Source organism: Procambarus clarkii, chromosome 63 (genome assembly GCF_040958095.1).
Source record: "Procambarus clarkii isolate CNS0578487 chromosome 63, FALCON_Pclarkii_2.0, whole genome shotgun sequence".
Taxonomy (NCBI): domain Eukaryota; kingdom Metazoa; phylum Arthropoda; class Malacostraca; order Decapoda; family Cambaridae; genus Procambarus; species Procambarus clarkii.
Window position 1 is genome coordinate 29246669 of NC_091212.1, and position 25920 is coordinate 29272588.

Consider the following 25920-nt stretch of genomic DNA (forward strand, 5'->3'; position numbering starts at 1 on the left):
CCCGCTGGGGCACCAACACCCGCTGGGGCACTAACACCCGCTGGGGTACTAACACCCGCTGGGGCACCAACACCCGCTGGGGCACCAACACCCACTGGTGCACTAACACCCGCTGGGGCACTAGCACCCGCTGGGGCACCAACACCCGCTGGGGCACTAACACCCGCTGAGGCACCAACACCCGCTGCGGCACCAACACCCGCTGGGGCACCAACACCCGCTGGGGCACCAACACCCGCTGGGGCACCAACACCCGCTGGGGCACCAACACCCGCTGGGGCACCAACCCTCGCTGGGGCACTAACACTCGCTGGGGAACTAACACCTGCATGGTCACCAACACCCGCTGGGGAACTAACACCCGCTGGGGCACCAACACCCGCTTGGGCACTAACACCCGCTGGGGCACCAACACCCGCTGGGGCACCAACACCCGCTGGGGCACCAACTCCTGCTGGGGCACTATCACCCGCTGGGGCACTAACACCCGCTGGGGCACCAACACCGCCTGGGGCCCCAACACCGGCTGGGGCACCAACACCTGCTGGGGCCCCAACACCGGCTGGGGCACCAACACCAGCTGGGGCACCAACACCGGCTGGGGCACCAACAACGGCTGGGGCACCAACACCCGCTGGGGCACCAACACCCGCTAAGGGGAACCAACACCGGCTGGGGCACCAACACCGGCTGGGGCACCAACACCCGCTGGGGCTCCAACATCCGCTGGGGCACTAACACCCGCTAAGGGGAACCAACCCTCGCTGGGGCACTTACACCCGCTGGGGCACCAACACCGGCTGGGGCCCCAACACCGGCTGGGGCAGCAACACCCGCTGGGACACTAACACCCGCTGGGGCACCAACACCCGCTGAGGCACTAACACCCGCTGGGGCACCAACACCCGCTGGGGCACTAACACCCGCTGGGGCACCAACCCCGGCTGGGGCACTAACACCCGCTGGGGCACCAACACCCGCTGGGGCACTAACACCCGCTGGGGCACCAACACCCGCTGGGGCACTAACACCCGCTGGGGCACCAACCCCCGCTGAGCCACCAACCCCTGCTGGGGCACCAACCCTCTCCTGGGCACCAACACCGGTTGAGGCACCAACCCTCGCTGGGGCACCAACCTTCGCTTGGGCACCAACACCGGCTGGGGCACCAACACTGGCTGGGGCACCAACCCCGGCTGGGGCACCAACACCGGCTGGGGCACCAACACCGGCTGGGGCACCAACCCCCGCTGGGCCACCAACACCCGCTGGGGCACCAACCCCCGCTGGGGCACCAACCCCCGCTGGGGCACCAACCCCCGCTGGGGCACCAACCCCCGCTGGGGCACCAACCCCCGCTGGGGCACCAACACTCGCTGGGGCACCAACCCCCGCTGGGGCACCAACCCCTGCTGGGGCACCAACCCCCGCTGGGGCACCAACCCCCGCTGGGGCACCAACCCCCGCTGGAACATCAACCCCTGCTGGGGCACCAACACCCGCTGGGGCACCAACACCCGCTGGGGCACCAACCCCTGCTGGGGCACTAACACCCGCTGGAGCACTAACACCTGCAGGGACACCAACACCCGCTGTGGCACTAACCCCCGCTGGGGCACCAACCCCCGCTGGTGCACCAACCCCCGCTGGGGCACCAACCCCCGCTGGGGCACCAACCCCCGCTGGGGCACCAACCCCTGCTGGGGCACCAACACCCGCTGGGGCACCAACACCCGCTGGGGCACCAACCCCTGCTGGGGCACTAACACCCGCTGGAGCACTAACACCTGCAGGGACACCAACACCCGCTGGGGCACTAACACCCGCTGGGGCACCAACACCCGCTGGGGCACCAACACCCGCTGGGGCACTAACACCTGCAGGGACACCAACACCCGCTGGGGCACTAACACCCGCTGGGGCACCAACACCCGCTGGGGCACCAACACCCGCTGGGGCACTAACACCTGCTGGGGCACCAACATCCGCTGGGCCACCAACCCCTGCTGGGGCACTATCACCCGCTGGGGCACTAACACCCGCTGGGGCACCATCACCGGCTGGGGCCCCAACACCGGCTGGGGCACCAACACCTGCTAGGGCCCCAACACCGGCTGGGGCACCAACACCAGCTGGGGCACCAACACCGGCTGGGGCACCAACACCGGCTGGGGTCCCAACACCGGCTGGGGCACCAACACCCGCTGGGGCACTAACACCCGCTAAGGGGAACCAATCCTCGCTGGGGCATTAACACCCGCTGGGGCACCAACACCGGCTTGGGCCCCAACACCGGCTGGGGCCCCAACACCGGCTGGGGCACTAACACCCGCTGGGGTACTAACACGCGCTGGGGCACCAACACCCGCTGGGATACTAACACCCGCTGGGGCACCAACACCCGCTGGGGCACTAACACCCGCTGGGGCACCAACCCCGGCTAGGGCACTAACACCCGCTGGGGCACCAACACCCGCTGGGGCACCAACCCCGGCTAGGGCACTAACACCCGCTGGGGCACCAACCCCTGCTGGGGCACCAACCCCTGCTGGGGCACCAACCCTCACTGGGGCACCAACACCGGCTGGGGCACCAACCCCTGCTTGGGCACCAACCCCTGCTGGGGCACCAACCCTCACTGGGGCACCAACACCGGCTGGGGCACCAACTCCTGCTGGGGCACCAATCCCGGCTAGGGCACTAACACCCGCTGGGGCACCAACACCCGCTGGGGCACCAACCCCTGCTGGGGCACCAACCCTCACTGGGGCACCAACACCGGCTGGGGCACCTACCCTCGCTGGGGCACCAACCCTCGCTTGGGCACCAACACCGGATGGGGCACCAACACCAGCTGGGGCACCAACCCCTGCTGGGGCACCAACACCGGCTGGGGCACCAACACCGGCTGGTGCACCAAGACAGGCTGGGGCACCAACACCGGCTAGGGCACCAACACCCACTGGGGGCACCAACCCCCGCTGGGGCACCAACCCTCGCTGGGGCACGAACCCCCGCTGGGGCACCAACTCTCGCTGGGGCACCAACCCTCGCTGGGGCACCTACACCCGCTGGGGCACCAACACCCGCTGGGGCACTAACACCCGCTGGGGTACTAACACCCGCTGGGGCACCAACACCCGCTGGGGCACCAACACCCACTGGTGCACTAACACCCGCTGGGGCACTAGCACCCGCTGGGGCACCAACACCCGCTGGGGCACTAACACCCGCTGAGGCACCAACACCCGCTGGGGCACCAACACCCGCTGGGGCACCAACACCCGCTGGGGCACCAACACCCGCTGGGGCACCAACACCCGCTGGGGCACCAACACCCGCTGGGGCACCAACCCTCGCTGGGGCACTAACACTCGCTGGGGAACTAACACCTGCATGGTCACCAACACCCGCTGGGGAACTAACACCCGCTGGGGCACCAACACCCGCTTGGGCACTAAGACCCGCTGGGGCACCAACACCCGCTGGGGCACCAACACCCGCTGGGGCACCAACTCCTGCTGGGGCACTATCACCCGCTGGGGCACTAACACCCGCTGGGGCACCAACACCGCCTGGGGCCCCAACACCGGCTGGGGCACCAACACCTGCTGGGGCCCCAACACCGGCTGGGGCACCAACACCAGCTGGGGCACCAACACCGGCTGGGGCACCAACACCGGCTGGGGCACCAACACCCGCTAGGGCACCAACACCCGCTAAGGGGAACCAACACCGGCTGGGGCACCAACACCGGCTGGGGCACCAACACCCGCTGGGGCCCCAACATCCGCTGGGGCACTAACACCCGCTAAGGGGAACCAACCCTCGCTGGGGCACTTACACCCGCTGGGGCACCAACACCGGCTGGGGCCCCAACACCGGCTGGGGCAGCAACACCCGCTGGGACACTAACACCCGCTGGGGCACCAACACCCGCTGGGGCACTAACACCCGCTGGGGCACCAACACCCGCTGGGGCACTAACACCCGCTGGGGCACCAACCCCGGCTGGGGCACTAACACCCGCTGGGGCACCAACACCCGCTGGGGCACTAACACCCGCTGGGGCACCAACACCCGCTGGGGCACTAACACCCGCTGGGGCACCAACCCCCGCTGAGCCACCAACCCCTGCTGGGGCACCAACCCTCACCTGGGCACCAACACCGGTTGAGGCACCAACCCTCGCTGGGGCACCAACCTTCGCTTGGGCACCAACACCGGCTGGGGCACCAACACTGGCTGGGGCACCAACCCCGGCTGGGGCACCAACACCGGCTGGGGCACCAACACCGGCTGGGGCACCAACCCCCGCTGGGCCACCAACACCCGCTGGGGCACCAACCCCCGCTGGGGCACCAACCCCCGCTGGGGCACCAACCCCCGCTGGGGCACCAACCCCCGCTGGGGCACCAACCCCCGCTGGGGCACCAACACTCGCTGGGGCACCAACCCCCGCTGGGGCACCAACCTCTGCTGGGGCACCAACCCCCGCTGGGGCACCAACCCCCGCTGGGGCACCAACCCCCGCTGGGGCATCAACCCCTGCTGGGGCACCAACACCCGCTGGGGCACCAACACCTGCTGGGGCACCAACCCCTGCTGGGGCACTAACACCCGCTGGAGCACTAACACCTGCAGGGACACCAACACCCGCTGGGGCACTAACACCCGCTGGGGCACCAACCCCCGCTGGGGCACCAACCCCCGCTGGGGCACCAACCCCCGCTGGGGCACCAACCCCCGCTGGGGCACCAACCCCCGCTGGGGCACCAACACTCGCTGGGGCACCAACCCCCGCTGGGGCACCAACCCCTGCTGGGGCACCAACCCCCGCTGGGGCACCAACCCCCGCTGTGGAACCAACCCCCGCTGGGGCACCAACCCCTGCTGGGGCACCAACACCCGCTGGGGCACCAACACCCGCTGGGGCACCAACCCCTGCTGGGGCACTAACACCCGCTGGAGCACTAACACCTGCAGGGACACCAACACCCGCTGGGGCACTAACACCCGCTGGGGCACCAACACCCGCTGGGGCACCAACACCCGCTGGGGCACCAACATCCGCTGGGCCACCAACCCCTGCTGGGGCACTATCACCCGCTGGGGCACCAACACCCGCTGGGGCACCAACACCCGCTGGGGCACTAACACCTGCTGGGGCACTAACACCCGCTGGAGCACTAACACCCGCTGGGGCACTAACACCTGCTGGGGCACCAACATCCGCTGGGCCACCAACCCCTGCTGGGGCACTATCACCCGCTGGGGCACTAACACCCGCTGGGGCACCATCACCGGCTGGGGCCCCAACACCGGCTGGGGCACCAACACCTGCTAGGGCCCCAACACCGGCTGGGGCACCAACACCAGCTGGGGCACCAACACCGGCTGGGGCACCAACACCGGCTGGGGTCCCAACACCGGCTGGGGCACCAACACCCGCTGGGGCACTAACACCCGCTAAGGGGAACCAATCCTCGCTGGGGCATTAACACCCGCTGGGGCACCAACACCGGCTTGGGCCCCAACACCGGCTGGGGCCCCAACACCGGCTGGGGCACTAACACCCGCTGGGGTACTAACACCCGCTGGGGCACCAACACCCGCTGGGATACTAACACCCGCTGGGGCACCAACACCCGCTGGGGCACTAACACCCGCTGGGGCACCAACACCCGCTGGGGCACCAACCCCGGCTAGGGCACTAACACCCGCTGGGGCACCAACCCCTGCTGGGGCACCAACCCCTGCTGGGGCACCAACCCTCACTGGGGCACCAACACCGGCTGGGGCACCAACCCCTGCTTGGGCACCAACCCCTGCTGGGGCACCAACCCTCACTGGGGCACCAATCCCGGCTAGGGCACCAACCCCTGCTGGGGCACCAACACCAGCTGGGGCACCAACCCCTGCTGGGGCACCAACACCGGCTGGGGCACCAACACCGGCTGGTGCACCAAGACAGGCTGGGGCACCAACACCAGCTGGGGCACCAACCCCTGCTGGGGCACCAACACCGGCTGGGGCACCAACACCGGCTGGTGCACCAAGACAGGCTGGGGCACCAACACCGGCTAGGGCACCAACACCCACTGGGGGCACCAACCCCCGCTGGGGCACCAACCCTCGCTGGGGCACGAACCCCCGCTGGGGCACCAACTCTCGCTGGGGCACCAACCCTCGCTGGGGCACCAACACCCGCTGGGGCACCAACCCTCGCAGGGGCACCAACGCCCGCTGGGGCAAGAACTCCCGCTGGGGCACCAACCCCCGCTGGGGCACTAACCCTCGCTGGGGCACCAACCCCCGCTGGGGCACCAACCCCGGCTGGGGCACCAACCCCGGCTGGGGCACCAACCCCGGCTGGGGCACCAACATTGGCTGGGGCACCAACCCCGGCTGGGGCACCAACCCCGGCTGGGGCACTAACACCCGCTGGGGCACAACACCGGCTGGGGCACCAACCCCGGCTGGTGCACTAACCCCCGCTGGGGCACCAACCCCGGCTGGGGCACCAACCCTGGCTGGGGCACCAACCCCGGCTGGGGCACCAACACCGGCTGGGGCACCAACCCCGGCTGGGGCACCAACACCGGCTGGGGCACCAACACCTGCTGGGGCACCAACACTGGCTGGGGCACCAACCCCGGCTGGGGCACCAACACCTGCTGGGGCACTAACACCGGCTGGGGCACCAACACCGGCTCGGGCACTAACACCGGCTGGGGCATCAAAACCGGCTGGGGCACCAACACCGGATGGGGCACCAGCCCCGGATGGGGCACCAACACCGGCTGGGGCACCAACACCCGCTGGGGCACTAACACCGGCTGGGGCACCAACACCGGCTGGGGCACTAACACCGGCTGGGGCACCAACACCGGATGGGGCACCAGCCCCGGCTGGGGCACCAACACCGGCTGGGGCACTAACACCGGCTGGGGCACTAACACCGGCTGGGGCACCAACACCGGCTGGGGCACTAACACCGGCTGGGGCTCCAACACCGGCTGGGGCACTAACACCGGCTGGGGCATCAAAACCGGCTGGGGCACTAACAGCGGCTGGGGCACCAACACTGGCTGGGGCACCAACCCCGGCTGGGGCACTAACACCGGCTGGGGCACTAACACCGGCTGGGGCACCAACACCGGCTGGGGCACCAACACCGGCTGGGGCACCAACACCGGCTGGGGCACCAACCCCGGCTGGGGCACTAACACCGGCTGGGGCACTAACACCGGCTGGGGCACCAACACCGGCTGGGGCACCAACACCTGCTGGGGCCCCAACACCGGCTGGGGCACCAACACCAGCTGGGGCACCAACACCGGCTGGGGCACCAACACCGGCTGGGGCACCAACACCCGCTAGGGCACCAACACCCGCTAAGGGGAACCAACACCGGCTGGGGCACCAACACCGGCTGGGGCACCAACACCCGCTGGGGCCCCAACATCCGCTGGGGCACTAACACCCGCTAAGGGGAACCAACCCTCGCTGGGGCACTTACACCCGCTGGGGCACCAACACCGGCTGGGGCCCCAACAACGGCTGGGGCAGCAACACCCGCTGGGACACTAACACCCGCTGGGGCACCAACACCCGCTGGGGCACTAACACCCGCTGGGGCACCAACACCCGCTGGGGCACTAACACCCGCTGGGGCACCAACCCCGGCTGGGGCACTAACACCCGCTGGGGCACCAACACCCGCTGGGGCACTAACACCCGCTGGGGCACCAACACCCGCTGGGGCACTAACACCCGCTGGGGCACCAACCCCCGCTGAGCCACCAACCCCTGCTGGGGCACCAACCCTCACCTGGGCACCAACACCGGTTGAGGCACCAACCCTCGCTGGGGCACCAACCTTCGCTTGGGCACCAACACCGGCTGGGGCACCAACACTGGCTGGGGCACCAGCCCCGGCTGGGGCACCAACACCGGCTGGGGCACCAACACCGGCTGGGGCACCAACCCCCGCTGGGCCACCAACACCCGCTGGGGCACCAACCCCCGCTGGGGCACCAACCCCCGCTGGGGCACCAACCCCCGCTGGGGCACCAACCCCCGCTGGGGCACCAACCCCCGCTGGGGCACCAACACTCGCTGGGGCACCAACCCCCGCTGGGGCACCAACCTCTGCTGGGGCACCAACCCCCGCTGGGGCACCAACCCCCGCTGGGGCACCAACCCCCGCTGGGGCATCAACCCCTGCTGGGGCACCAACACCCGCTGGGGCACCAACACCTGCTGGGGCACCAACCCCTGCTGGGGCACTAACACCCGCTGGAGCACTAACACCTGCAGGGACACCAACACCCGCTGGGGCACTAACACCCGCTGGGGCACCAACCCCCGCTGGGGCACCAACCCCCGCTGGGGCACCAACCCCCGCTGGGGCACCAACCCCCGCTGGGGCACCAACCCCCGCTGGGGCACCAACACTCGCTGGGGCACCAACCCCCGCTGGGGCACCAACCCCTGCTGGGGCACCAACCCCCGCTGGGGCACCAACCCCCGCTGTGGAACCAACCCCCGCTGGGGCACCAACCCCTGCTGGGGCACCAACACCCGCTGGGGCACCAACACCCGCTGGGGCACCAACCCCTGCTGGGGCACTAACACCCGCTGGAGCACTAACACCTGCAGGGACACCAACACCCGCTGGGGCACTAACACCCGCTGGGGCACCAACACCCGCTGGGGCACCAACACCCGCTGGGGCACCAACATCCGCTGGGCCACCAACCCCTGCTGGGGCACTATCACCCGCTGGGGCACCAACACCCGCTGGGGCACCAACACCCGCTGGGGCACTAACACCTGCTGGGGCACTAACACCCGCTGGAGCACTAACACCCGCTGGGGCACTAACACCTGCTGGGGCACCAACATCCGCTGGGCCACCAACCCCTGCTGGGGCACTATCACCCGCTGGGGCACTAACACCCGCTGGGGCACCATCACCGGCTGGGGCCCCAACACCGGCTGGGGCACCAACACCTGCTAGGGCCCCAACACCGGCTGGGGCACCAACACCAGCTGGGGCACCAACACCGGCTGGGGCACCAACACCGGCTGGGGTCCCAACACCGGCTGGGGCACCAACACCCGCTGGGGCACTAACACCCGCTAAGGGGAACCAATCCTCGCTGGGGCATTAACACCCGCTGGGGCACCAACACCGGCTTGGGCCCCAACACCGGCTGGGGCCCCAACACCGGCTGGGGCACTAACACCCGCTGGGGTACTAACACCCGCTGGGGCACCAACACCCGCTGGGATACTAACACCCGCTGGGGCACCAACACCCGCTGGGGCACTAACACCCGCTGGGGCACCAACACCCGCTGGGGCACCAACCCCGGCTAGGGCACTAACACCCGCTGGGGCACCAACCCCTGCTGGGGCACCAACCCCTGCTGGGGCACCAACCCTCACTGGGGCACCAACACCGGCTGGGGCACCAACCCCTGCTTGGGCACCAACCCCTGCTGGGGCACCAACCCTCACTGGGGCACCAATCCCGGCTAGGGCACCAACCCCTGCTGGGGCACCAACACCAGCTGGGGCACCAACCCCTGCTGGGGCACCAACACCGGCTGGGGCACCAACACCGGCTGGTGCACCAAGACAGGCTGGGGCACCAACACCAGCTGGGGCACCAACCCCTGCTGGGGCACCAACACCGGCTGGGGCACCAACACCGGCTGGTGCACCAAGACAGGCTGGGGCACCAACACCGGCTAGGGCACCAACACCCACTGGGGGCACCAACCCCCGCTGGGGCACCAACCCTCGCTGGGGCACGAACCCCCGCTGGGGCACCAACTCTCGCTGGGGCACCAACCCTCGCTGGGGCACCAACACCCGCTGGGGCACCAACCCTCGCAGGGGCACCAACGCCCGCTGGGGCAAGAACTCCCGCTGGGGCACCAACCCCCGCTGGGGCACTAACCCTCGCTGGGGCACCAACCCCCGCTGGGGCACCAACCCCGGCTGGGGCACCAACCCCGGCTGGGGCACCAACCCCGGCTGGGGCACCAACATTGGCTGGGGCACCAACCCCGGCTGGGGCACCAACCCCGGCTGGGGCACTAACACCCGCTGGGGCACAACACCGGCTGGGGCACCAACCCCGGCTGGTGCACTAACCCCCGCTGGGGCACCAACCCCGGCTGGGGCACCAACCCTGGCTGGGGCACCAACCCCGGCTGGGGCACCAACACCGGCTGGGGCACCAACCCCGGCTGGGGCACCAACACCGGCTGGGGCACCAACACCTGCTGGGGCACCAACACTGGCTGGGGCACCAACCCCGGCTGGGGCACCAACACCTGCTGGGGCACTAACACCGGCTGGGGCACCAACACCGGCTCGGGCACTAACACCGGCTGGGGCATCAAAACCGGCTGGGGCACCAACACCGGATGGGGCACCAGCCCCGGATGGGGCACCAACACCGGCTGGGGCACCAACACCCGCTGGGGCACTAACACCGGCTGGGGCACCAACACCGGCTGGGGCACTAACACCGGCTGGGGCACCAACACCGGATGGGGCACCAGCCCCGGCTGGGGCACCAACACCGGCTGGGGCACTAACACCGGCTGGGGCACTAACACCGGCTGGGGCACCAACACCGGCTGGGGCACTAACACCGGCTGGGGCTCCAACACCGGCTGGGGCACTAACACCGGCTGGGGCATCAAAACCGGCTGGGGCACTAACAGCGGCTGGGGCACCAACACTGGCTGGGGCACCAACCCCGGCTGGGGCACTAACACCGGCTGGGGCACTAACACCGGCTGGGGCACCAACACCGGCTGGGGCACCAACACCGGCTGGGGCACCAACACCGGCTGGGGCACCAACCCCGGCTGGGGCACTAACACCGGCTGGGGCACTAACACCGGCTGGGGCACCAACACCGGCTGGGGCACCAACCCCGGCTGGGGCACCAACACCGGCTGGGGCACTAACACCGGCTGGGGCACCAACACCGGCTTGGGCACCAACCCCGGCTGGGGCACTAACATCGGCTGGGGCACTAACACCGGCTTGGGCACCAACACCCGCTGGGGCACCAACACCGGCTGTGGCACTAACACCCGCTGGGGCACCAACACCGGCTGGGGCACCAACACCGGCTGGGGCACCAACACCCGCTGGGGCACCAACACCGGCTGGGGCACTAACACCGGCTGGGGCACCAACACCGGCTGGGGCACTAACACCGGCTGGGACACCAACACCGGCTGGGGCAACAACACCCGCTGGGGCACCAACACCGGCTGGGGCACTAACACCCGCTGGGGCACCAACACCGGCTGGGGCACCAACACCTGCTGGGTCACCAACACCGGCTGGGGCACCAACCCTGGCTGGGGCACCAACACCAGCTGGGGCACCAACACCGGCTGGGGCACCAACACCGGCTGGGGCACCAACACCGGCTGGGGCACCAACACCGGCTGGGGCACCAACACCGGCTGGGGCACCAACACCCGCTGGGGCACCAACACCGGCTGGGGCACTAACACCCGCTGGGGCACCAACACCGGCTTTGGCACCAACACCGGCTGGGGCACTAACACCGGCTGGGACACCAACACCGGCTGGGGCACCAACACCCGCTGGGGCACCAACACCGGCTGGGGCACTAACACCCGCTAGGGCACCAACACCGGCTGGGGCACCAACACCGGCTGGGGCACCAACACCGGCTGGGGCACCAACCCTGGCTGGGGCACCAACACCGGCTGGGGCACCAACACCGGCTGGGGCACCAACACCGGCTGGGGCACCAACACCGGCTGGGGCACCACCACTGGCTGGGGCACCAACACCGGCTGGGGCACTAACACCGGCTGGGGCACCAACACCCGCTGGGGCACCAACACCGGCTGGGGCACTAACACCCGCTGGGGCACCAACACCCGCTGGGGCACCAACACCGGCTGGGGCACTAACACCCGCTGGGGCACTAACACCGGCTGGGGCACTAACACCCGCTAGGGCACCAACACCGGCTGGGGCACTAACACCCGCTAGGGCACCAACACCGGCTGGGGCACTAACACCCGCTGGGGCACCAACACCCGCTGGGGCACCAACACCGGCTGGGGCACTATCACCCGCTAGGGCACCAACACCGGCTGGGGCACTAACACCCGCTAGGGCACCAACACCGGCTGGGGCACTAACACCCGCTGGGGCACCAACACCCGCTGGGGCACCAACACCGGCTGGGGCACTAACACCCGCTGGGGCACCAACACCGGCTGGGGCACTAACACCCGCTAGGGCACCAACACCGGCTGGGGCACCAACCCCGGCTGGGGCACCGACACCGGCCGGCTGGGGCACCAACACCGGCTGGGGCACCAACCCCGGCTGGGGCACCAACCCCGGCTGGGGCACCAACCCCGGCTGGGGCACCAACACCGGCTGGGGCACCAATACCGGCTGGGGCACCAACACCGGCTGGGGCACCAACACAGGCTGGGGCACCAACACCGGCTGGGGCACTAACACCCGCCTCCACATGACATTGCACCTTGTGAAATCGTTTATGAAAAAGTCTTACTCAAGAAACACGGATGTTTTTCTCCACCTTCCAGGAGTCAAGGTTTTTCGCATCACTTCTTTACTGGAGAAAAATATCGCTGGCTGTTTTGTCACGGCGCCTGTCTCCTGAGGAGGAAGGTGAGGTAAGACACACCAGGTTGTGCTGCGGGGGTTGAGTTACAGCTCCTGATCCCGCCTCTGAACCTTCGGTCAACTGGTGTAGGTTGCTATAGGTACGCTGAGGGAGAACTCTATTAACATCAAGGGCCCAAAACCACCATCACTCTCCCGCTACACGTAAGGAGCATAACTGGCCAAGAAAGACCTCGACAAACACCTCCAAAGACTACCTGTTCAAGCAGGCTGTGATTCATGCTTCAGGCTGCGAACAGCCGCGTCTAACAGCCTGGTTGACCAGACGATCAACCGGACTGGTCAACTTCGGGAGCGTCAGAGGTCGGAGGCCGGGTGCATGAACCAGGCCTCCAGGTGTGGTGGGAGAGCAGGTCGCGAGGCCCGTGACCCCCAGAGGCTACACAAGGAAGGTAGAGGTTGTAGAACATATTGGGCTCCGTTGTGTGTACATCTAAAGCTGCGTATGGAACTTTGCATAACAACTTGTTATTACAGTCCATGTATTGACTGGTTCCTGTACTGCTTGGTCTCCACCCGTGCTAGAGACTATCGCCATCTGCCCTATTCATTTCACTGCGTATTTTGCATGGTTTTTCATTTCCTCGCGCTTGTGTATCTCGCTTCTTTGCACTCACCATTTTTTTCTGACCTTCTTGTACAGCCAGTAGCACGCATAGTGTTCCGGGCAGGTTCTTAATCCTAATTTTCCCTGGAATATGACCCGCCAAATTGCTTTACAACCAGGTACCCATTCACTGCTGGGTGAACAGAGGCTGCAGTTAAGGATACTTAGCAGAGACTGAAGCATTCATATCAGACCTGAAGAAATGCAACTAGAACAGAAAGTAGCACAAGAGATACAGAAAAACAAAATATTTCTTCACATATGGGAAATCAAAAGCAAAAACCACTGCCAGTATTGGACCTATTCGTACAAGTGAAGGTTCATACACTGAGGATGACAAAGAAATTAGTGAAATCCTAAAAAAAAAAAAAAATCAGTATGAGGACATGTTTAGCACCCCAATAAACAGCATGAAAGTATAAGATCCGGACAACTTCTTATGCATGATATCCAAACCCATGAAAATATAACTGATATCAACACGAGCGTGGCAGATTTTGAAAGAGAAAATGACAACATGCCCATGCACTCAGCCCCGGGTCCAGACTCGTGGAATTCAATATTTATAAAAAAATGCAAAGTGTCAGTAAGCAGAGGCACTCATTGTAGTGAGGAGGAAGAGGTTGGACACCAAACTCATTGATTATTTTCGAAATATTATTTTCCTTATTATTTAAGCGCATATACCAGATGCGCTTAAATCAGCAGACATAGCTCCTCTACACAAGGAAGGGAGCGAAGCATTGGTTAAGAATTATAGACCAGTTGCACTTACGTCCTACATACTAACAAATTTTGATAGAGTGATCAGGAGCCAGGTCATCAGTTTAATTAATGGAGACTAATGACCTCCACAACCTAGACCAACATGGATTTAGAGCGGGAAGAACATGCCACTTATAACTACTTGACCACTACGACAAAATCACTAAGGCATTAGAAGAAAAACAAAATGCAGATGTGGTATACACGGACTTCGCAAAGGCATTTGGTAAATGTGATCATGGAGTGATAGCACACAAAATGAATTCAATGGGAATAACAGGTAAAGTAGGACGCTGGATATTAAATTTTCTTTCAAACAGAACACAAAGAGTAACAGTCAACCAAATAAAATCGAGTCCGGTTAAAAGTTCTGTACCTCAGGGTACAGTCCTTGCACCACTGCTTTTCCCTATTCTCATATCAGATATAGACAAAAATACAAGTCACAGCTTCGTATCATCCTTTTCAGATGACACAAAAATCAGCATGAAAATTACCTCTGCTGAAGACATTGACAAAATATATGCAGGTACAGTATTAATAAAGTTTTCGACTGGGCAGAAGAAAATAACATGATGATTAGCATTGAAAATTCCAGGTACTCAGGTACCGTAAAATTGAGGACTTTAAATATAACACAGAGTACAAAACACAACCAAATCTGCCCATAGAAGGAAAACAGCATGTAAAGGATTTGAGAATAATGATGTCTGACGATCTAACGTTTAGGGAGCATAACCAAGCAAATATCGCGTCAGCCAGAAAAATGATTGGATGGATTACGAGAACCTTCAAATCCAGGGATCCCATCACAATGGTTGTACTCTTCAAGTCACTTGTGCTGTCCCGTCTTGAGTACTGCTCAGTACTCACTTTCCCCTTCAGAGCAGGAGAGAGTGCTGAAATAGAGGGAATACAGAAAACATTTACGGCATACATAGACGAGATAAAACACCTTAATTATTGGGATCGTCTCAAAGCTCTCTAAATGTACAACCACCACCACCACCACCCTAGAAAGGAGACGAGAGAGATACCAAATAATATACACACGGAAAATACTAGAAGGCCAAGTACCAAATCTACACAGTAAAATAACAACGTACTGGAGTGAACGATATGGAAGAAAATGTAGAATAGAACCAGTGAAGAGCAGAGGTGCCATAGGCACAATCAGAGAACACTGTATAAACATCAGAGGTCCGCGGTTGTTCAACACCCTCCCAGCGAGCATAAGAAATATTGCCGGAACAACCGTGGACATCTTCAAAAGATGAAGAGAAAACTAGATAATTTACTTCAAGAAGTGCTGGACCAACCAGGCTGTGGTGGGTATGTGGGCCTGCGGGCCGCTCCAAGCAACAGTCTGGTGGACCAAACTCTCGCAAGTCAAGCCTGGCCTCGGGCCGGGCTTGGGGGAGTAGAAGAACTCTCAGAACCCCATGCAGGTACAATCCAGATTGGCTCCTAATCAGTCCTCCCCGGCCAGGATACGAGGCCAGGCCAAACCGCTCGTGAAGCATGGGGCTAGTATCTTACCAGTGCGCCACGGGGACTGAACCATTACAGTCTTTCATTGTGTTCTTGTTGAACAGAAACTGACATGTTGACTGCTTCCTGGCATTTGTGTTTCGTCTTCTGTGTGATGTCCTCATATCTTCTCGCGTCTTCCCTCTAAATTATGCGTACCATGGTATTCCTGAGACAAGTTCTCACATTCCCCTCAACTCCCTGTGCGGTATGCCAGTCCTACATGTCGAAGACAATGAATCTGTCTAGTAATTCATTATTCTAGTAATTCAGTTGTCTATTGAGTAATGCTTCTTTTGCTACCAGGATTAGAGGCAGCACGGGACGGAGTTCTTTCTCTCAGTGATCTTTGTTACTTTACAATATATATTAGTTATTAGAATAGTAACTTGAGAGAGAGAAAGAGGGAGAGAGAGAGAGAGAGAGAGAGAGAGAGTGTGTGTGTGTGAGAGAGAGAAAGTGAGAGAGAGAGAGAGAGAGAGAGAGAGAGAGAGAGAGAGAGAGAGAGAGAGAGAGAGAGAGAGAGAGAGAGAGAGAGAGAGAGAGAGAGAGAGAGAGAGAAAGTGAGAGAAAGAGAGAGAGAGAGAGAGAGAGAGAGAGAGAGAGAGAGAGAGAGAGAGAGAGAGAGAGAGAGAGAGAGAGAGAGAGAGAGAGAGAGAGAGAGAGAGAGAGAGAGAGAGAGAGAGAGAGAGAGAGAGAGAGAGAGAGAGAGAGAGCGAGAGAGAGAGAGAGAGAGAGAGACAGAGAGAATATTTTCAATCAAGATTTTTTGGGGGTAAACTAAACTAGTTTTTTCCTTGTTTCCTTTGTGTGGTGATGAAGTATTACGTTGTGTCCTTGTATCCACCTGGCCAGCACTACTGCCTCGTGTCACCTTTTTCTTACACTGGATGGCCGCGGGTGTACTGTCGGCCGCGGGTGCACTGTCGGCCGCGGGTGTATTGTCGGCCGCGGGTGTACTGTCGGCCGCGGGTGTACTGTCGGCCCAGTGTGTTCTGGGTCTCGTTCTCTGCGGCTCCTGACAGCATTTTCGCCCTTTTTCTAAGTATTTTGGTTCTGATAGTTAATGCTTCAGGGCGTATTCTGGTTCTGGTTCTTTGTTGCTTTTGAGTGAATTTTGGCTCTGGTTGTTCCATTTGTGTTGTCTGTGATTTAACTTAACAAGATAAACAAATGTCAGTACATAGTGATAACTCATTCCCAAGAGTGCTTCCAATCTGATGGGTTGATCCTTTATATCTCAGTCAGTGAGAATGAGTATCAGGTGGAGTCTGATACTCATTCTCGTCACGACCTGTGTGTGTATCCATCATGTCTCACTCACATGACTCAAGCAGGTTTTTCATTTCTGCTCTTCCATATATTGAGAAGTTGTCTACTTTCCCTGTCTATTTCACCGTGATTAAAGTATCCTATGACTAAGAATCGAAATCTATTCTTGGTTGCAACTGAAGAAGCCGTTTTATGTGATAGTAATAGTTGACTTGTTGTAGCTGTCATACTTGTGTCTGTTCTGTGACCTTTTGTGGATGGTTGTGGAAGGTTATGGAAGGTTGTGGAGGGTTGTGGATGGCTATGGAAGGTTGTGGATGGTTATCGAAGGTTGTGGATGGTTATGGAAGGTTGTGGAGGGTTATGGAGGATTGTGGATGGTTATGGAAGGTTGTGGATGGTTATGGACGGTTGTGGAGGGTTATGGAGGATTGTGGATGGTTATGGAAGGTTGTGGATGGTTATGGAAGGTTGTGGATGGATAGTTATGGAAGGTTTTGGATGGTTATGGAAGGTTGTGGATGGTTATGGAAGGTTGTGGATGGTTATGGAAGGTTGTGGATGGATAGTTATGGAAGGTTTTGGATGGTTATGGAAGGTTGTGGATGGTTATGGAAGGTTGTGGATGGTTATGAAAGGTTGCGGTTGGATAGTTATGGAAGGTTTTGGATGGTTATGGAAGGTTGTGGATGGTTATGGAAGGTTGTGGATGGATATGGAAGGTTGTGGATGGTTATGGAAGGTTGTGGATGGATAGTTATGGAAGGTTTTGGATGGTTATGGAAGGTTGTGGATGGTTATGGAAGGTTGTGGATGGTTATGGAAGGTTGTGGATGGTTATGGAAGGTTGTGGATGATTATGGAAGGTTGTGGATGGTTATGGAAGGTTGTGGATGGTTATGGAAGGTTGTGGATGGTTATGGAAGGTTGTGGATGGTTATGGAAGGCTTTGAATGGTTATGGATGTTATGGAAGGTTGTGGATGGTTATGGAAGGTTGTGGATGGTTATGGAAGGTTGTGGATGGATAGTTATGGAAGATATTGGATGGTTATGGAAGGTTGTGGATGGATAGGTATGGAAGGTTTTGGATGGTTATGGAAGGTTGTGGATGGATAGTTATGGAAGGTTTTGGATGGTTATGGAAGGTTGTGGATGGTTATGGAAGGTTTTGGATGGTTATGGAAGGTTTTGTATGGTTATGGAAGGTTGTGGATGGTTATGGAAGGTTTTGGATAGTTATGGAAGGTTGTGGATGGTTATGGAAGGTTTTGGATGGTTATGGAAGGTTGTAGATGGTTATGGAAGGTTGTGGATGGATATGGAAGGTTGTGGATGGTTATGGAAGGTTGTGGATGGATAGTTATGGAAGGTTTTGGATGGTTATGGAAGGTTGTGGATGGTTATGGAAGGTTGTGGATGGTTATGGAAGGTTGTGGATGGTTATGGAAGGTTGTGGATGATTATGGAAGGTTGTGGATGATTATGGAAGGTTGTGGATGGTTATGGAAGGTTGTGGATGGTTATGGAAGGTTGTGGATAGTTATGGAAGGCTTTGAATGGTTATGGATGTTATGGAAGGTTGTGGATGGTTATGGAAGGTTGTGGATGGTTATGGAAGGTTGTGGATGGATAGTTATGGAAGATTTTGGATGGTTATGGAAGGTTGTGGATGGATAGGTATGGAAGGTTTTGGATGGTTATGGAAGTTTGTGGATGGATAGTTATGGAAGGTTTTGGATGGTTATGGAAGGTTGAGGATGGTTATGGAAGGTTTTGGATGGTTATGGAAGGTTTTGGATGGTTATGGAAGGTTGTGGATGGTTATGGAAGGTTTTGGATGGTTATGGAAGGTTGTGGATGGTTATGGAAGGTTTTGGATGGTTATGGAAGGTTGTGGATGGTTATGGAACGTTGTGGATGGATAGTTATGGAAGGTTTTGGATGGTTATGGAAGGTTGTGGATGGTTATGGAAAGTTGTGGATGGTTATGGAAGGTTGTGGATGGATAGTTATGGAAGGTTTTGGATGGTTATGGAAGGTTGTGGATGGTTATGGAAGGTTGTGGATGGTTATGGAAGGTTGTGGATGGATAGTTATGGAAGGTTTTGGATGGTTATGGAAGGTTGTGGATGGATAAATATGGAAGGTTTTGGATGGTTATGGAAGGTTGTGGATGGATAGTTATGGAAGGTTTTGGATGGTTATGGAAGGTTGTGGATGGTTACGGAAGGTTGTGGATGGTTATGGAAGGTTGTGGATGGTTATGGAAGGTTGTGGATGGATAGTTATGGAAGGTTTTGGATGGTTATGGAAGGTTTAGGATGGTTATGGAAGGTTGTGGATGGATAGTTATGGAAGGTTTTGGATGGTTATGGAAGGTTGTGGATGGTTATGGAAGGTTGTGGATGGTTATGGAAGGTTGTGGATGGTTATGGAAGGTTGTGGATGGTTATGGAAGATTGTAGAGGGTTGTGGATGGTTATGAAAGGTTGTGGATGGTTACGGAAGGTTGTGGATGGTTATGGAAGGTTGTGGAGGGTTGTGGATGGTTGTGGAAGGTTTTGGATGGTTATGGAAGGTTGTGGAGGGTTGTGGATGGTTATGGAAGGTTTTGGATGGTTATGGATGGTTATGGAGGGTTATGGAAGGTTGTGGATGGTTATGGAAGGTATTCGATGGTTATGGAGGGTTATGGAAGGTTATGGAAGGTTGTGGATGGTTGTGGAGGGTTATGGAAGGTTGTGGATGGTTATGGAAGGTTGTGGATGGTTATGGAGGGTTATGGAATGTTTTGGATGGTTATGGATGGTTATGAAGGGTTATGGAAGGTTGTGGAGGGTTATGGAAGGTTGTGGAGGGTTATGGAGGGTTATGGAAGGTTGTGGATGGTTGTGGATGGTTATGGAGGGTTATAGAAGGTTGTGGAGGGTTGTGGAGGGTTACGGAAGGTTGTGGATGGTTATGGAGGGTTATGGAGGGTTATGGAAGGTTGTGGATGGTTATGGTGGGTTATGAAGGGTTATGGAAGGTTGTGGATGGTTATGGAGGGTTTTGGAAGGTTATGGAAGGTTGTGGATAGTTATGGAAGGTTTTGTGACCTTCCATAACCATGGATGGTTATGGAAGGTTGTGGATAGTTATGGAAGGTTGTGGATAGTTATGGAAGGTTTTTTAGAGAGAGAGAGAGAGAGAGAGAGAGAGAGAGAGAGAGAGAGAGAGAGAGAGAGAGAGAGAGAGAGAGAGAGAGAGAGAGAGAGAGAGAGAGAGAGCGAGAGAGAGAGAGAGAGAGAGAGAGAGAGAGAGAGAGAGAGAGAGAGAGAGAGAGAGAGAGAGAGAGAGAGAGAGAGAGAGAGAGAGAGAGAGAGAGAGAGAGAGAGAGAGAGCGAGAGAGAGAGAGAGAGAGAGAGAGAGACAGAGAGAATATTTTCAATCAAGATTTTTTTGGGGTAAACTAAACTAGTTTTTTCCTTGTTTCCTTTGTGTGGTGATGAAGTATTACGTTGTGTCCTTGTATCCACCTGGCCAGCACTACTGCCTCGTGTCACCTTTTTCTTACACTGGATGGCCGCGGGTGTACTGTCGGCCGCGGGTGTACTGTCGGCCGCGGGTGTATTGTCGGCCGCGGGTGTACTGTCGGCCGCGGGTGTACTGTCGGCCCAGTGTGTTCTGGGTCTCGTTCTCTGCGGCTCCTGACAGCATTTTCGCCCTTTTTCTAAGTATTTTGGTTCTGATAGTTAATGCTTCAGGGCGTATTCTGGTTCTGGTTCTTTGTTGCTTTTGAGTGAATTTTGGCTCTGGTTGTTCCATTTGTGTTGTCTGTGATTTAACTTAACAAGATAAACAAATGTCAGTACATAGTGATAACTCATTCCCAAGAGTGCTTCCAATCTGATGGGTTGATCCTTTATATCTCAGTCAGTGAGAATGAGTATCAGGTGGAGTCTGACTGGCTCGTCACGACCTCTGTGTGTGTCCATCATGTCTCACTCACATGATTCAAGCAGGTTTTTCATTTCTGCTCTTCCATATATTGAGAAGTTGTCTACTTTCCCTGTCTATTTCACCGTGATTAAAGTATCCTATGACTAAGAGTCGAAATCTATTCTTGGTTGCAACTGAAGAAGCCGTTTTATGTGATAGTAATAGTTGACTTGTTGTAGCTGTCATACTTGTGTCTGTTCTGTGACCTTTTGTGGATGGTTGTGGAAGGTTATGGAAGGTTGTGGAGGGTTGTGGATGGCTATGGAAGGTTGTGGATGGTTATGGAAGGTTGTGGATGGTTATGGAAGGTTGTGGAGGGTTATGGAGGATTGTGGATGGTTATGGAAGGTTGTGGATGGTTATGGACGGTTGTGGAGGGTTATGGAGGATTGTGGATGGTTATGGAAGGTTGTGGATGGTTATGGAAGGTTGTGGATGGATAGTTATGGAAGGTTTTGGATGGTTATGGAAGGTTGTAAATGGTTATGGAAGGTTGTGGATGGATAGTTATGGAAGGTTTTGGATGGTTATGGAAGGTTGTGGATGGTTATGGAAGGCTGTGGATGGTTATGAAAGGTTGCGGTTGGATAGTTATGGAAGGTTTTGGATGGTTATGGAAGGTTGTGGATGGTTATGGAAGGTTGTGGATGGATATGGAAGGTTGTGGATGGTTATGGAAGGTTGTGGATGGATAGTTATGGAAGGTTTTGGATGGTTATGGAAGGTTGTGGATGGTTATGGAAGGTTGTGGATGGTTATGGAAGGTTGTGGATGGTTATGGAAGGTCGTGGATGATTATGGAAGGTTGTGGATGATTATGGAAGGTTGTGGATGGTTATGGAAGGTTGTGGATGGTTATGGAAGGTTGTGGATAGTTATGGAAGGCTTTGAATGGTTATGGATGTTATGGAAGGTTGTGGATGGTTATGGAAGGTTGTGGATGGTTATGGAAGGTTGTGGATGGTTATGGAAGGTTGTGGATGGATAGTTATGGAAGATTTTGGATGGTTATGGAAGGTTGTGGATGGATAGGTATGGAAGGTTTTGGATGGTTATGGAAGGTTGTGGATGGATAGTTATGGAAGGTTTTGGATGGTTATGGAAGGTTGTGGATGGTTATGGAAGGTTTTGGATGGTTATGGAAGGTTTTGGATGGTTATGGAAGCTTGTGGATGGTTATGGAAGGTTTTGGATGGTTATGGAAGGTTGTGGATGGTTATGGAAGGTTTTGGATGGTTATGGAAGGTTGTGGATGGTTATGGAACGTTGTGGATGGATAGTTATGGAAGGTTTTGGATGGTTATGGAAGGTTGTGGATGGTTATGGAAGGTTGTGGATGGTTATGGAAGGTTGTGGATGGATAGTTATGGAAGGTTTTGGATGGTTATGGAAGGTTGTGGATGGATAGTTATGGAAGGTTTTGGATGGTTATGGAAGGTTGTGGATGGATAGTTATGGAAGGTTTTGGATGGTTATGGAAGGTTGTGGATGGTTATGGAAGGTTGTGGATGGTTATGGAAGGTTGTGGATGGTTATGGAAGGTTGTGGATGGATAGTTATGGAAGGTTTTGGATGGTTATGGAAGGTTTTGGATGGTTATGGAAGGTTGTGGATGGATAGTTATGGAAGGTTTTGGATGGTTATGGAAGGTTGTGGATGGTTATGGAAGGTTGTGGATGGTTATGGAAGGTTTTGGATGGTTATGGAAGGTTGTGGATGGTTATGGAAGGTTTTGGATGGTTATGGAAGGTTGTGGATGGTTATGGAAGGTTTTGAATGGTTATGGATGGTTATGGAAGGTTGTGGATGGTTATGGAAGGTTGTGGATGGTTATGGAAGGTTGTGGATGGTTATGGAAGGTTGTGGATGGTTATGGAAGGTTGTGGAGGGTTATGGAAGGTTGTGGATGGTTATGGAAGGTTTTGGATGGTTATGGAAGGTTGTGGATGGCTATGGAAGGTTGTGGATGGTTATGGAAGGTTGTGGAGGGTTATGGAAGGTTGTGGATGGTTATGGAAGGTTGTGGATGGATAGTTATGGAAGGTTTTGGATGGTTATGGAAGGTTGTGGATGGATAGTTATGGAAGGTTTTGGATAGTTATGGAAGGTTGTGGATGGTTATGGAAGGTTGTGGATGGTTATGGAAGGTTGTGGATGGATAGTTATGGAAGGTTTTGGATGGTTATGGAAGGTTGTGGATGGATAGTTATGGAAGGTTTTGGATGGTTATGGAAGGTTGTGGATGGATAGTTATGGAAGGTTTTGGATGGTTATGGAAGGTTGTGGATGGTTATGGAAGGTTGTGGATGGTTATGGAAGGTTGTGGATGGTTATGGAAGGTTGTGGATGGATAGTTATAGAAGGTTTTGGATGGTTATGGAAGGTTGTGGATGGATAGATATGGAAGGTTTTGGATGGTTATGGAAGGTTGTGGATGGTTATGGAAGGTTGTGGATGGTTATGGAAGGTTTTGGATGGTTATGGAAGGTTGTGGATGGTTATGGAAGGTTTTGAATGGTTATGGATGGTTATGGAAGGTTGTGGATGGTTATGGAAGGTTGTGGATGGTTATGGAAGGTTGTGGATGGTTATGGAAGGTTGTGGATGGTTATGGAAGGTTGTGGATGGTTATGGAAGGTTGTGGAGGGTTATGGAAGGTTGTGGATGGTTATGGAAGGTTTTGGATGGTTATGGAAGGTTGTGGATGGCTATGGAAGGTTGTGGATGGTTATGGAAGGTTGTGGATGGTTATGGAAGGTTGTGGATGGTTATGGAAGGTTATGGAGGGTTGTGGATGGTTATGGAAGGTTTTGGATGGTTATGGAAGGTTGTGGAGGGTTGTGGATGATTATGAAAGGTTGTGGATGGTTATGGAAGGTTTAGGATGGTTATGGAAGGTTGTGGATGGATAGTTATGGAAGGTTTTGGATGGTTATGGAAGGTTGTGGATGGTTATGGAAGGTTGTGGATGGTTATGGAAGGTTGTGGATGGTTATGGAAGGTTGTGGATGGTTATGGAAGATTGTGGAGGGTTGTGGATGGTTATGAAAGGTTGTGGATGGTTACGGAAGGTTGTGGATGGTTATGGAAGGTTGTGGAGGGTTGTGGATGGTTGTGGAAGGTTATGGATGGTTATGGATGGTTATGGAGGGTTATGGAAGGTTGTGGATGGTTATGGAAGGTATTCGATGGTTATGGAGGGTTATGGAAGGTTATGGAAGGTTGTGGATGGTTGTGGAGGGTTATGGAAGGTTGTGGATGGTTATGGAAGGTTGTGGATGGTTATGGAGAGTTATGGAATGTTTTGGATGGTTATGGATGGTTATGAAGGGTTATGGAAGGTTGTGGAGGGTTATGGAAGGTTGTGGAGGGTTATGGAGGGTTATGGAAGGTTGTGGATGGTTATGGATGGTTATGGATGGTTATGGAGGGTTATAGAAGGTTGTGGAGGGTTGTGGAGGGTTATGGAAGGTTGTGGATGGTTATGGAGGGTTATGGAGGGTTATGGAAGGTTGTGGATGGTTATGGAGGGTTATGAAGGGTTATGGAAGGTTGTGGATGGTTATGGAGGGTTTTGGAAGGTTATGGAAGGTTGTGGATAGTTATGGAAGGTTTTGTGACCTTCCATAACCATGGATGGTTATGGAAGGTTGTGGATAGTTATGGAAGGTTTTGTGACCTTCCATAACCATGGATGGTTATGGAAGGTTGTGGATAGTTATGGAGGGTTGTGTGACCTGTTGTTATTGATGTCACTGGGAGCGACATCAATAACAACAGGTCACTTTTCTTCATCATCTCTGTTGTTTATTCAACAAGTTGCCTTTTCCGTTTTGTTTACAATATGTAAGAGTTTACATTTATCAGGAGTAAACCTAAACAGCTATTCACAGACCAATTGATTAAAGTGTTTAAGCTGTTCTATCATGTCATGTCATGGCTTGTACTGTCCTGTTCTGTTCTGTCTTGTCCTGTTCTGTCCTGGTCTGTCCTGGTCTGTCCTGGTCTGTCCTGGTCTGTCCTGGTCTGTCCTGGTCTGACCTGGTCTATCCTGGTCTGGCCTGGTCTGTCCTGTTCTGTCCTGATCTGTCCTGGTCTGTCCTGGTCTGTCCTGGTCTGGCCTGGTCTGTCCTGATCTATCCTGGTCTGGCCTGGTCTGTCCTGTTCTGTCCTGATCTGTCCTGGTCTGTCCTGGTCTGTCCTGGTCTGTCCTGGTCTGTCCTGTTCTGTCCTGATCTATCCTGGTCTGGTCTGGTCTGTCCTGTTCTGTCCTGATCTGTCCTGGTCTGTCCTGGTCTGTCCTGGTCTGTCCTGGTCTGGCCTGGTCTGTCCTGGTCTGTCCTGTTCTGTCCTGGTCTGTCCTGGTCTGTCCTGGTGTGTCCTGGTCTGGCCTGGTCTGGCCTGATCTGGCCTGGTCTGTCCTGGTCTGGCCTGGTCTGGCCTGGTCTGTCCTGGTCTGTCCTGGTCTGGCCTGGTCTGTCCTGGTCTGGCCTGGTCTGTCCTGTTCTGTCCTGGTCTGGCCTGGTCTGTCCTGGTCTGTCCTGTTCTGTCCTGGTCTGTCCTGGTCTGGCCTGGTCTGTCCTGGTCTGGCCTGCTCTGTCCTGGTCTGTCCTGGTCTGTCCTGGTCTGGCCTGGGCCTGGCCTATAATGTCCTGTTTTGTTCTGGCCTGTTCTAGTCTATCCTGTTCTATCCTGTGCAATCCAGTGCAGTATAATTGATCTGACTCTGTGGTTTCCAGCAACGAGAACGAGGGAGGGGGAACCTGAGTGAAGGGGGGGTTGGGGTGGAAGGGGTGGTGGGTGAGGGGGAGGCCTCGGGTATGGGGCATTAGAAGGGGTGGTGGGTGAGGGGCGGACCTAGAGGAGTCGATGCTCCCTTACCTTGCTCTTCGCTGCAAGAAACTTGCAGATTGTCTCTCCACTAAGGAGATGACAAACATTCACGCAGCGGCTCTTCACCTTCACGTAACATTGACAAAGAAAAAAATTGTATTTTTTTTTATCCCATCCAGTTTTTGCAGAGTG

The 25920-nt window shown here is 57.0% G+C and overlaps 11 protein-coding genes across 11 annotated transcripts; 7 read left to right on the forward strand and 4 right to left on the reverse strand.

Annotated features, from left to right (window-relative positions):
- Window positions 1-329: 329 nt before the first annotated feature.
- LOC138354587 (putative per-hexamer repeat protein 5) lies at window positions 330-656 on the forward strand. Its single transcript, XM_069308961.1, has one exon. The coding sequence runs from the start codon at window positions 330-332 to the stop codon at window positions 654-656; it is 327 nt and encodes a 108-aa protein (XP_069165062.1).
- Window positions 657-773: 117 nt separating this feature from the next.
- LOC138354588 (MAGE-like protein 2) lies at window positions 774-2054 on the reverse strand. Its single transcript, XM_069308962.1, has 2 exons — window positions 1710-2054; window positions 774-890 (listed from the first exon to the last, which is right to left on the reverse strand). The coding sequence occupies exons 1-2, from the start codon at window positions 2052-2054 to the stop codon at window positions 774-776; spliced, it is 462 nt and encodes a 153-aa protein (XP_069165063.1).
- Window positions 2055-2096: 42 nt separating this feature from the next.
- LOC138354589 (MAGE-like protein 2) lies at window positions 2097-5301 on the reverse strand. Its single transcript, XM_069308963.1, has 3 exons — window positions 4903-5301; window positions 3315-3701; window positions 2097-2222 (listed from the first exon to the last, which is right to left on the reverse strand). Exons 1-3 carry the CDS (start codon window positions 5299-5301, stop codon window positions 2097-2099), a joined length of 912 nt encoding a protein of 303 aa, XP_069165064.1.
- Window positions 5302-5459: 158 nt separating this feature from the next.
- Window positions 5460-8979, reverse strand: LOC138354590 (soluble scavenger receptor cysteine-rich domain-containing protein SSC5D-like). Its single transcript, XM_069308964.1, has 3 exons — window positions 8581-8979; window positions 6669-7037; window positions 5460-5633 (listed from the first exon to the last, which is right to left on the reverse strand). The coding sequence occupies exons 1-3, from the start codon at window positions 8977-8979 to the stop codon at window positions 5460-5462; spliced, it is 942 nt and encodes a 313-aa protein (XP_069165065.1).
- Window positions 8980-9137: 158 nt separating this feature from the next.
- On the reverse strand, window positions 9138-10724 carry LOC138354591 (E3 ubiquitin-protein ligase RNF12-B-like). The gene is made up of 2 exons (XM_069308966.1): window positions 10347-10724; window positions 9138-9311 (listed from the first exon to the last, which is right to left on the reverse strand). The coding sequence occupies exons 1-2, from the start codon at window positions 10722-10724 to the stop codon at window positions 9138-9140; spliced, it is 552 nt and encodes a 183-aa protein (XP_069165067.1).
- Window positions 10725-18637: 7913 nt separating this feature from the next.
- Window positions 18638-19051, forward strand: LOC138354592 (putative uncharacterized protein FLJ45035). The gene has a single exon (XM_069308967.1). It carries the CDS (start codon window positions 18638-18640, stop codon window positions 19049-19051), a length of 414 nt encoding a protein of 137 aa, XP_069165068.1.
- A 2139-nt stretch (window positions 19052-21190) lies between these two features.
- On the forward strand, window positions 21191-21883 carry LOC138354593 (putative uncharacterized protein FLJ45035). The gene has a single exon (XM_069308968.1). The coding sequence runs from the start codon at window positions 21191-21193 to the stop codon at window positions 21881-21883; it is 693 nt and encodes a 230-aa protein (XP_069165069.1).
- A 60-nt stretch (window positions 21884-21943) lies between these two features.
- On the forward strand, window positions 21944-22303 carry LOC138354594 (putative uncharacterized protein FLJ45035). Its single transcript, XM_069308969.1, has one exon. The coding sequence runs from the start codon at window positions 21944-21946 to the stop codon at window positions 22301-22303; it is 360 nt and encodes a 119-aa protein (XP_069165070.1).
- Window positions 22304-22339: 36 nt separating this feature from the next.
- On the forward strand, window positions 22340-22993 carry LOC138354595 (putative uncharacterized protein FLJ45035). Its single transcript, XM_069308970.1, has one exon. It carries the CDS (start codon window positions 22340-22342, stop codon window positions 22991-22993), a length of 654 nt encoding a protein of 217 aa, XP_069165071.1.
- A 336-nt stretch (window positions 22994-23329) lies between these two features.
- LOC138354596 (putative uncharacterized protein FLJ45035) lies at window positions 23330-23743 on the forward strand. Its single transcript, XM_069308971.1, has one exon. The coding sequence runs from the start codon at window positions 23330-23332 to the stop codon at window positions 23741-23743; it is 414 nt and encodes a 137-aa protein (XP_069165072.1).
- A 36-nt stretch (window positions 23744-23779) lies between these two features.
- LOC138354597 (putative uncharacterized protein FLJ45035) lies at window positions 23780-24223 on the forward strand. Its single transcript, XM_069308972.1, has one exon. The coding sequence runs from the start codon at window positions 23780-23782 to the stop codon at window positions 24221-24223; it is 444 nt and encodes a 147-aa protein (XP_069165073.1).
- Window positions 24224-25920: the final 1697 nt, after the last annotated feature.